General features: G+C 44.3%; 1 protein-coding gene across 1 annotated transcript; it reads left to right on the forward strand.

Moving 5' to 3' along the window:
- Nucleotides 1-398: 398 nt before the first annotated feature.
- Nucleotides 399-9,938, forward strand: LOC122945158 (NADPH oxidase organizer 1-like). Its single transcript, XM_044304073.1, has 8 exons — nt 399-483; nt 1,488-1,568; nt 2,818-2,893; nt 3,362-3,539; nt 4,622-4,821; nt 5,840-5,953; nt 7,450-7,570; nt 9,227-9,938. The coding sequence occupies exons 1-8, from the start codon at nt 406-408 to the stop codon at nt 9,819-9,821; spliced, it is 1,443 nt and encodes a 480-aa protein (XP_044160008.1). The 5' UTR covers nt 399-405; the 3' UTR covers nt 9,822-9,938.
- Nucleotides 9,939-11,800: the final 1,862 nt, after the last annotated feature.

Consider the following 11,800-nt stretch of genomic DNA (forward strand, 5'->3'; position numbering starts at 1 on the left):
TAGGATATAACCGATCAGTTGTTTTCCGGTATTGAGCCCCAAGGACGGAACTCAGTGCTGGAAAAGAATAACGCTAGTGTGAAAGTACCCTAACAATCCCTTTAACATTCGGAGAGTTACAAGCTCTCGCCCCAACATTACAGGATACATTTCTTTCTTATTATATCACTCGATAAATGACATCGGTGACCTGTCTTTGCAGTATTCTCCACTCTTGAAGAAATTCACATGATTATGAAGAAAGGGAATTACCCAACTGCCTGAAGGTTGAATCCTTTACTTCCTCCAAAGCCAGGAATTTCTATTTTTAGTCAGTGACTTCTGATTGGCGGGGTTATTAATGCCAGGTGTTGTCAGATTATTATAAAGAGCAGCTGTCACTGTCTTCACAAGTTTGTTTTCAAGATGCCTCAGGAGACTACAGTCGGGCGCCATCCGTTGGAAGCCAAAGCTGTTGGCGTTCTTCAGCATGGGAAACGAAAGGTAGCGTACCGCTGTATTTTGGTTGAAGCTACTATTTATAGTAGTAGATCCAGGGAGTTATTCTGAATGGAGCATTTGGGGTCAAGAAGGTCTCTTTCCAGTTGAGGACCCATTGCGCAACCACCTCAGAGGGCTTTTATTTTTGTCTTCTTCTGGATGTCCATAGCATTCTTGTTGTCTGTAGATTTGTGTACTTTTTTTGTTTCATTAATGTAATTATGACCATTGAAGACTCGGAAGTTCAAAAAAGTTCCTACTTAAAATTGATTCTTCTCCTTGGACAACCCCTACTTGTTAGAAGGGCCTATTGACAATAAGCTGATCACAAAATGTCCCCCTGCTAATCTGTGGGAGAACCTGGTAGTGAGTGTTCAATTTTCCTGCAGGTGCCTCCAGAGGGTAAAGGAAGCACTGCACAATGTTTATTCAAATCAATGGGTTGTAATATGGGACAGGTCCTCCAGAGTGAGAGACACTCGTTATAATGGTTCTCCACTCTGGCCAAGAGATGAGGATCCTGACAGAGGGTCCCCCATCTATTATATTATAGGGAGAGTCCAATTATGTCATTGCTATGGAGTAACGGGGCCCAGTCCCGGTAGGAGCAGAGACAGCTCCCCTGTCTACAGGGTGTACAACATTAAAAAAAATAAGGTTAGAAAGTCAGCCCAAGGATCATGAAAACCAGAATAAGTGCAGATGGGCACTAGTTTCTCTTTGTGTGGGTGGTGGTGGCTCCATTTGAATGTTTTTATAATGTTTTATACTTTTATACAGTCGAAATACAGTCCCCATTTTATTTTTTTTGCTGGAGGGGTTCAAGTGGTAATTATACTTGGGATAACACAGACATGAGTAACTATATGAACTAATTTTCAACTGGACAACTCTTGGGGTCCTTGTGACAGTCAGAGATGTAACTTTAGTCTATTGTGGCCCATATGCAAAATTTGAAAAGGGCCCCACCTGACTTATGTACTTATTTTTTTATTCTATTTTACCAGATTAACATGATATCAATTCTGTGGTCCGACCACAATGACATAGTCATCTACCGGACGTTTGAAGAGTTCAAAAAGATGCACGTAAGTAACGATGAAAAAATTATTTTTGAGGCATTTTGTCTCGACCATCGCGTGAGGCGTATGTTCTGCCTCTGCAATTACCTCTAGACAATTATTTACATAGGGAATGATGACACGGTTGCGCAATTAATGTTCTTGTATTCAGGCGAGGCCATGGCACTTGTCACATAGTCCCATGATATGAGGTCACGTGATTGAATCACACTTCTTACCATGTGACCTGTCCACCATTTTAGTCATATAATGTTTTAAATTTGTGTTTTTCATGTATAGTTTTAGGTCCCGTTCACACATAGGGGGATATTTATCAATACTGGTCCCCAAAAAAATTGGCTTAGTTGCTCATAGCAACCAATCAGATTTAGCCTTTTATTTTTCAGAGCTCCTTTGGAAAATGAAAGAATCAATCTGATTGGTTGCTATGGGCAACTAAGCCAGTTTTCCTTTGCCTCAGTTTTGATAAATAGTATTTATTTCATGAACCTATGACATCATTGATAAATGTGCCGTCTTTCTGTGGTTAGAAAAAAAAAAGAAAAAACAGAATGGCAGCTGCCCATATGTTCCCTTGGCTTAGCTTAATAATATTAAACTTGTCATCATGACAGAGAACCTCGAAAATGTCTCCCCTTCTTTCAGGACACAACTACCATGTCCTATCTTAGATCTATTAGGCCTTGCTGGCCATAGAAACCAATCAGAGTCCAGCTTTCATTTTCCCAATGCAGGTCACAAAATAAAAGCTGGATTCTGATTGGTTGCTATAGGCAACAGTGCTGAAGTCGACAGAGCAAGCAAACAGGGGAGCACTTGCGCATAGCAACCAATCAGCTATCAGCTGTTATTTTTCACAGGCCATTTGAAGAATGAAAGCAGCGACCTGATTGGTTAGTTGGTTGTCATGGACAGCTGCTTCCCTTCTCCCCTGCATTGGTTTTGATAATCTTCCTATAGTGTTATCTTCAGTTTATATAGAAAGGATTTGAAGATTTTTAATTTTAACGTATTTACGAAGTGAAATATGCAGAATTTGTGGCAAAAATGAAGTGCATAGCAGGCACCACATTTTTTAGACTCTTCTACCGAAGTGCCTGAAAGGGGCTGAGGGGAGTCATAAAATCTTGCAAAATGGCGATATCAGAAAATTTATGACTTGATTAAATGTCTTTGAGCCACGTGCACCATGACGATAAAAGTGGTGTATAATAATAAATTAAATCAAATAATTTATTTTATTCTTTGTTTATAGCGACAATTAAGAAAAAAATTCCCGTTGGAATCCGGGTTACTCCGAAAATCAGAGAATATGATCCCCAAACTAAGAGGTAATGGCCGCTTCATCATACCAGAGATCGATTGAAAAATGCCAGTGCCTAGAGGGGCGCCATGGCTCCATGAAATGAGGGGAAAACATACAGCCATTTGAACAGAAGGGCCAAGTGGCCAATTCCCACAGCCATGTTTGATTGCCATACAGATCGTCATGTTGAGGCGTATACCACACAGGGTCTTGCCATCCAAGTTTGGGCACCTTTCTCCTAGGGTCCCATAGCAACCACCTGGGCCCCCTCTATGGACGGTTTCATTGAAATCAATTACAACCTTTCACCTCGTCCTTAATTATATATGTTTGCTTAATTGTGTGGGGTGTGTCACATGGGCAAATAATTATCTCTCTAGTAAATATTAGGCGCAGTCATGTGTTTCCTCATGAGATGACAGACCAGTTTTCCAAAACTATGTCCCAGCCACTCCCATGACTCACGTCTTGAATTTCTTCCTCCACCCTATAGATGTGCCGATCTTCAGGAAGAACAGGAGAAGCAGTCGATTTATAGAAAGGCTGATGTTACTGGAGAAATTTTCCCAGGAACTTTTGAAAACCGACAACAAACTCTCGCAATGCAACGTAGTGATGATGTTTTTCACGCCCACCAACAGTGACCTCAATGCCACCTTCCCCGAAAACAGGTCTGTCTGCTTCCATCACAAAGCTGATACTCTGATGACATCATCATGTCTTCTCAGATGTGTTAGAGACAATCATGGAGACCTCTTATGGACACAAAACACCATCCTCATGGTTGAGGGTCCCCTATGCAGGAACCTCATCTATTAAAGGGTTTTTCTGGTACTTACATATTGATGACCTATCCTCAGGATGGGCCATAAATATCAGATCGGTTGGGGTCCGACACTCCGCACCCACTAACCTCCGGCACTTCCAGCTGTGGTAAAACTACAACTCCCAAGATGCACACTTACTTGGCTGTTCTCATAACTCTGTAGAAATGAATGGAGCATGCTGGGAGTCGTAGTTTCACCACAGCTGGAGTGCCGGATGTTAGCCATCTCTGTCCTATCATCAATATCCAAGTACATGAAAACCCTTTTAGCTAGAGCGCAGTGGCTACAAGGAGCGTCTAATACCATGGAGGATTGGGTATGTCCATTCATTATATAGAAAGCACACTGATCTCTCTGAGCACCATGCAATACTCTATTTCACCTGCGGAGGTGCTGCAGAGAAACTGAACACTTGCTGCTGGGTTCCCCTGCAGATTATAGTTGATTGCTCTGGATCTAAACTCATCATTGTGGTTCCTTTCTAACAAAAATGGATAGCCCAAAGCAGAAAATCCCTTTAAAGAGGTTGTCCACCGATTTTAAGACCTCTCAGAACAGCGTTTTTGGTGATCATACTTACCTGATCGCTCCCTTAACCTATTTTGTTTCTCTTAGCTTTGTGGATGTAAAATTCCTGTTTGTCGCAACTGCGGCCTACTGCTGGCTGCAGAAGTGACCCCTATCTGTCATGACGCAAGGGGAGCAGGTCACCGATGCCACCAGCGATTGGCTGCAGAAGCCTCAAACAGGAAGTTTACAAGAGGCCAGAACCCAGCGCTGGGGGATCAGGTAAGTACGATCACCAACGCGGGTCCTGCCACTCTGAGAAGTCATAAAATTGGTGGACAACTCTTTAAGAAGGAATATAAAAAGACAAGATATAAAATACTAAGTAAATGAAATGTAACATGTCTATCTGGTTACAGCATGGTGATAATGCCATCCGAAGTAAGAGAACTGCAGAAAAGCGAGCAGCCAAAACAACTACCGCAACCACCAGTCTGTGAACCCATTGTGTCCCAAATGTACTCTTGTATCGAAGACTACGAGACCAAGGACACCAAGAACCGGCCCTTCAAAGTCAAGCGCAATGAAAAGCTGGGAGTGCTGATCAAGGAGAGTTCAGGTGAGATGTTACCTTCTAGTACACGCGAGGTCATAGCAAGACACCCAGGGCCCTGCGCCGCCGGAGGATGCACTTAATTCTGAGCAGACGCAGGCCTGGTCTTAAATTGAACGCCTCCTCTGCCAGTCCGTGCGCTTAGATTGAAATCTGCACCAGCCCCTGACAAGAAGCTGGTGTAAGGGTGGCAGATTGTGTGGCAGAAAATTCCTGCGACTGAAAATCAGTTCCATTCACCTTAGGCTGCTTTCACACTTGCGGCAGAGTGATCCAGCAAGCAGTTCCGTTCGCCGAAAACTGCCTGCCAGATCAGGCAATCTGCATGCAAACGGACAGCATTTGTAGACGATCCGGATGAGGTTCCGTCTCTCCGTACGTCATCCGGAGAAACGGATCCGTTATATATTTTTTCACATTTTTAACGGTCTGTGCATGGGACAGATCTGGCATTGCGGTATTTTTAATGCCGGATCCGGCACTAATACATTTCAACTGATCTGGAATTTTGGACAGAGATAATACAGGAATTTCCTCCGTCCAAAACGCCGTTCAGTGACTGAACTGAAGACATCCTGATGCATCCTGAACGGATTTCTCTCCATTCAGAATGCATTAGGATAAAACTGATCAGTTCTTTTCCAGTATTGAGCCCCTAGGACGGAACTCAATGCCGGAAAAGAAAAACGCTAGTGTGAAAATACCCTTAATGGGGCTTGCAGAAATCCATGTACTTGCACCCCCCCTCCAAATAAATGGAACTGATTTTCAGTCGTGGAATTTTTAGCCACAAAATCTGCTGTGTGAAAAGTCACCCGAAATGTCAATTTTCCAGGCCGGATCCAACACTTCCCAGTGTCAAAGGCGGCGTAAAAACACTGTGTGCGCCTCCATGTAGGTGCACAGAATTTTAAATAGTTGGAAAATGGGGCAGAAGCTGGTAAAGGGGGTCATAATAAATGACCCCCCCCCCATTGTGTGTCAATGGAATATATATATTTACGCTTTTTACTGTACATGCTAGGGTGGTGGCTGGTGGAGAACGAGGAGAAGAGATTAGCCTGGTTTCCAGCTCCTTTCCTAAAGACAGTAGAGGAGAAACAAGACATAGATTCGGATACAGAATCAGATGACGAAGGTAAGCTTTGCACCCCGTATACAGATGTATCCTGAAACAGGAACATTGTGAACCTCATTTATGGAAACTTTTTTTTTTTTTCTGAGAATTGTTTCTACCACTAGGTGGCACAATAGAATTTGATACTACAATGTTATGGTACCCCACTAGTAACAGTGACTCTTCCTGGGAAAATATTGGGAAGAGATATGAGAAATTATAGCTGTAACGACCCAGATAAGATGACCCAATGATCCCAGAGTCTGTGTGTTGCGTATACTGAATTCCCCAGGAATAGACGACAAAACGTCTCTGTGCATTCACAGGAGGTCATTCCAAGCGAGAGTTTTAATCGCTAAACATTGGAGAATCCACCCAAATAGACAAGAATATATAAATGGGCTGAATTACAGTTTTGCACTTTGAAAGGGAGGTATATGTCAAAAGGAAATGTTCAATATGGCAGGGTTGGCTGGAAACCGTGAATTTGGCTTCATTAGCATTAACAAGAGATTGCATGAGAGGGCAACTATCCCTACTGGGTCACCTATCTTAACTTATTAAGTTAAGGAAGATCGCATACATACACTAGTATTATTTTTTATTGTCACGCCCTATCTGATTTATGACTAATGAGAAGGTACAATTATCTCTCTGCATGGTCAAGGGTGGGGATCGGAGTTGGTATGTTGTTATTAATGTAACCTGTACCTATAATAGCATCAAGTTTCTGTCTACATAACTTATACTAAGATGATTTGACTTTATTAAGGTGCTGGTACCACTATGTTTCTGGGAAATTGATGTATAGAATGACTGAATCCTTGTTGTATACAAATCTTCTTTCAATAAAAATGAATCTGATTACAAACAAAAAAAAACGGAGACTCTTCCAATGCTGACCCTTGTGGTACCACACTAGTAACAGGGACCCCTCCAATACTGACGCCTGTGTTACCAATGACCCCTCATATACTGACCCTTGTTTGTACCACACTAGTACCAGTGACTCCTCCAATGCTGACCCTTGTGGTACCACACTAGTAACAGGGGCCCCTCCAATACTGACGCCTGTGGTACCAGTGACCCCTCATATACTGACCCTTGTGGTACCACACTAGTACCAGTGACTCTTCCAATGCTGACCCTTGTGGTACCACACTAGTAACAGGGACCCCTCCAATACTGACGCCTGTGTTACCAGTGACCCCTCACATACTGACCCTTGTTTGTACCACACTAGTACCAGTGACTCCTCCAATGCTGACCCTTGTGGTACCACACTAGTAACAGGGACCCTCCAATACTGACGCCTGTGGTACCAGTGACCCCTCATATACTGACCCTTGTGGTACCACACTAGTACCAGTGACTCCTCCAATGCTGACCCTTGTGGTATTCCACTAATATCTGAATATATATAATTTATAACCACCCTCTTCTGTTTTCTACCCCAAGCTGGTAAAATGCTTACTGATATTATCACACGATGACCACTCATCACTTTCTTTATCCAGGAGTCCGTTACTATGCGACATCATCTTATGAAGCTATGAGCTGCGATGAGTTGTCCTTCTCCAGAGGAGTCCTAGTAGAAGTCATAGAGAAGTCAAACAATGGATGGTGGCTGATCAGGTAAGACATTAAGTTTGGTATTAATAAATTCAGTGCAGATACAGTGTTCCTATAATATAGGTTTAGTGGAGTGATTTAGGAGTTACTTAGGCCCCTTTCACACGGGCGAGTATTCCGCACGGATGCGATGTGCGAGTTGAACGCATTGCACCCGCACTAAATCCCGACACATTCATTTCTATGGGGCTGTTCACATGAGCGGTGATTTTCACGCATCACTTGTGCGTTGCGTGAAAATCGCAGCATGCTCTATATTCAGCGTTTTTCACGTAACGCAGGCCCCATAGAAATGAATGGGGTTGCGTGAAAATCGCAAGCAAGTGCGGATGCGGTGCGATTTTCACGCACGGTTGCTAGGAGACGATCGGGATGGGGACCCGATCATTATTATTTTCCCTTACAACATGGTTATAAGGGAAAATAATAGCATTCCGAATACAAAATGAATAGTAAAATAGCGCTGGAGGGGTTAAAAAAAATGAAATAAAAATGTAACTCACCTTAATCCACTTGATCACGCAGCCGGCATCTCCTTCTGTGCTGTGTGCAGGAATAGGACCTGTGGTGACGTCACTCCGGTCATCACATGATCTTTTACCATGGTGATGGACCATGTGATGACCGGAGTGATGTCAACACAGGTCCTGTTCCTGCACACAGCTAAGGCTACTTTCACACTAGCGTTCGGCTAGCGTTCGATCGGATCCGATCATAATAATGCAGACGGAGGCTCCGTTCAGTACGGATCCGTCTGCATTATTTTAGCAAAAAAAAGCTAAGTGTGAAAATAGCCTAGTACGGATCCGTCCAGACTTTCAATGTAAAGTCAATGGGGGACGGATCCGCCTGAAGATTGAGCCACATTGTGGCATCTTCAAACGGATCCGTCCCCATTGACTTACATTGAAAGTCTGGACGGATCCGCACGCCTCCGAACGGCCAGGCGGACACCCGAACGCTGCAAGCAGCGTTCAGCTGTCCGCCTGTCCGTGCGGAGGCGAGCGGAGCGGAGGCTGAACGCCGCCAGACTGATGCAGTCTGAGCGGATCCGCCTCCATTCAGACTGCATCAGGGCTGGACGGCTGCGTTCGGGTCCGCTCGTGAGCTCCTTCAAACGGAGCTCACGAACGGAAACCCGAACGCTAGTGTGAAAGTAGCCTAAGATGAAGACAGAAGAAATGCCGACCGCGCGATCAAGTGAATTAAGGTGAGTTAAATTATTTTTTGTAACCCCTCCAGCGCTATTTTACTATGCATTCTGTATTCAGAATGCTATTATTTTCCCTTATAACCATGTTATTTTTCTCACGCGAGTGCAAAACACATTACAATGTTTTGCACTCGCGTGGAAAAATCGTGTGTTCCCACAACGCCCGTGTGAAAGAGGCCTTATGCTCCACTCACATGGCAGTGTTTTGGTTAGAGATTTCCATCAGTGATTGTGAGCCAAAACCAGGTATGGCTCTAAACACAGAACAGGAGCAAATCTTTCCCTTATCCCCGTGGAGGCTCCACTCCGGGTTTCGGCTCACAATCACTGACATGTGAAGGAGGATTCAGAGTTGTCTCCCTCTGGAGGACCTGGAACACTCCTGCATTACACATAGAATGCCCGATTTCCCTTTTAACATTCCTATACTCGTCTTTCTCAACAGGTACTAATGGAAAATCTGGGTACGTTCCAGCGATGTACTTGAAACCCTACCGACACTGTCACCAGCTTGAAAACATGATGAAGCAGGGAAAATCCTCCTCTATGGAAAACCTCTTCAAAGCCAGCAGTACCTTGGAGATAAGCAGACCAGAAGAATCTTGGAGGAAGGACAATCATTTTAATGATGCTAAACAAGCTTCTAAAGACAAGCTGGACCGAAGAAAATCCAGGTCAATGAGTGGTCTTTCTGTGAATACACAATATGGCTTCCAACACCCTCCTACTGCATTACTACCAAGGCAAAAAGTCGGGGCGGCGATTCCAAGCGCTGGAGCAGAGCTGAAACCTAAGGCAGAAGAAGTCATCAGAGATCCACCTCTTGCCTCCGACCACCCAGTAGCCATAAAAGAGCCGCCCATACCACGTCCGAGGAAGATAAGTATAGAAACTCCAGCCATGGAAAGCACCCCAAAGCCTCATGTCTCTGGAATTACCCCTCGGGTTCCTCAGCGACCCAGACCGCATGAAATTCTCAACAAGTGTACATCTGCAACAAGGACAGCCATCAAGAAAAAGCAGGGTGCTATCCTATACGGCTAAGGCTACTTTCACACTCGCTTTTATTTGCGGATCCGTCCTGGATCTGCAAAAACGCCTCCGTTACCATAATACAACCGCATGCATTCGTCAAGAACGGATCCAGTTGTATTATGTCTTCTATAGCCATGACGGATCCGTCTTGAACACCATTCAAAGTCAATGGGGGACGGATCCGTTGTCTATTGTGTCAGATTTTGACAGAGGAAACGGATCCGTCCCCGTTGACTTACATTGTGTGTCAGGATGGATCCGTTTGGCTCAGGCAGCCTCCAGAGCGGAATGGAGGCAAACTGATGCATCATTCTGAGCGGATCCTTTTCCATTCAGAATGCATTAGGGCAAAACTGATCCGTTTTGGACCGAGTGTGAGAGCCCTGAACGGATCTCACAAACGGAAAGCCAAAACGCCAGTGTGAAAGTAGACTAAACCCGTTTGGATGCATTCAATTATATCTATTGTTTTTATAAATTATTTATTCAGGATATTTATTATTCTTGTGATTGGATGAACCATATTAGTAAGAACTTGTTGAGAAAGATCCATGTGTACGAGTACTAATGGAAAGAGGGGCGCAAAAAAAAAAAAAGTTACTGTATTTTTCACCCCAAAAAGGCACACTGGCCCATAAGACGCACCTAGGTTTTAGAGGAGGACAATGAGATTTTTTTTTTTATTAGACCTCAGTTCAGACCAATGTTAATCAGCCCTCAGGTGACAGCCCCAATCAGACCACAATGTGAATGACCCCCAATCAGACCTTGGATAAGAGCCCCCAGTGCCTCTCATCAGTCTCCATATAACCCCATTGACTCTGATCAGCCCCCAGCAGCCTCATGCTTTATAAAATAAACTACTTACCTTCCCTGCTCCCGGCCACCGCCGCTCACCACCCACGATCCTCTTCAACCTACCGCCGGCTGTGCTGTGAACCGGGGTGCACAGTGTGAGGTCACAGAGCGCCGTCACGCTGTGCGCAGCCGACAGCAGAGGACCAGGAAGCGGCGAGTACAGAGCCTTCACCGCATCCCAGTCCTCCAGTACTAATGAGCACTTCCATGGGGAAAAAAAAAAAAGTGTCTTATGGGGCGAAAAATACGATACTTATACATTTTATTATAAACAATGAGGAGCTTGGGGGCTCGTCCGGGATGAGAAAAAGGGATCTTTTTATTCCTCCCAGAAACAGTGCTGTCTCTTATTGCATTGACACGGACCAGGACAAGCCCTTTAAAACTACTTGAGTGTTCCTCAACCTAAGAGAAATTCATAGCCTGATCCAAAAGTTGGCCTCGGCTGTGATGCTTATTCTATTAAACTGCATTGACATTGATTTAGATACTTGATGTGTAAGCTCAGGCGGATAATCATAACATTATACGTATATCACTTTTGTCTGATGGTCAGTATATGACAATGTTACATTGTATCAATGAAAATAAAAATAAAAAGATTTACATACAAACGGTGTGGAGGATATTTCCAGTATGTATCGGAGGGGGGGGGGGGGGGGGGGGTGTGACCCAAGTCCCTTCATGTGAATTAATACAAAGGGCCTGTATGAATGATAGCAAACCTGATATCTGAAGCTTCGCAGAAGTTTGCAAAAGAAAGATGATCTGTTCCAGAACAGTTTTCCTGATCCCCTTTTTTCCCCCACCTAACCACTGGCAACGATCAAACTACAAATGAGTCCCAAAACAAAAGTAGACAATGGTTGTGCAATCAAGATGTCACAGACGCAGCCCCCCCACTTACTGGATAGCCTCAGAGTGGTCTCCGAGACTCCAACACAAGAGAGAAGTGACCGTGGATCGGCTATCCTCAAACTGCGGCCCTCCAGCTGTTGCAAAACTACAACTCCCAGCATGCCCGAACAGCCTACAGCTATCAGCCTACAGCAGGGTATTGTGGGAGTTGTAGTTTTGCAACAGCTGGAGGGCCGCAGTTTGAGGATGCCTGCTGTAGATGATGCCTTGGA

This window comes from Bufo gargarizans, chromosome 8 (assembly GCF_014858855.1).
Source record: "Bufo gargarizans isolate SCDJY-AF-19 chromosome 8, ASM1485885v1, whole genome shotgun sequence".
Taxonomy (NCBI): domain Eukaryota; kingdom Metazoa; phylum Chordata; class Amphibia; order Anura; family Bufonidae; genus Bufo; species Bufo gargarizans.

Excerpts from the sequence above, each read along its gene's own strand:
- LOC122945158 (XM_044304073.1), top strand. The coding sequence starts at position 406 with ATGCCTCAGGAGACTACAGTCGGGCGCCATCCGTTGGAAGCCAAAGCT. Across the intron at positions 484-1,487 it reads TTCAGCATGGGAAACGAAAG|ATTAACATGATATCAATTCT; the intron begins GTAGCGTACCGC and ends CTATTTTACCAG. Across the intron at positions 4,822-5,839 it reads GCTGATCAAGGAGAGTTCAG|GGTGGTGGCTGGTGGAGAAC; the intron begins GTGAGATGTTAC and ends TGTACATGCTAG.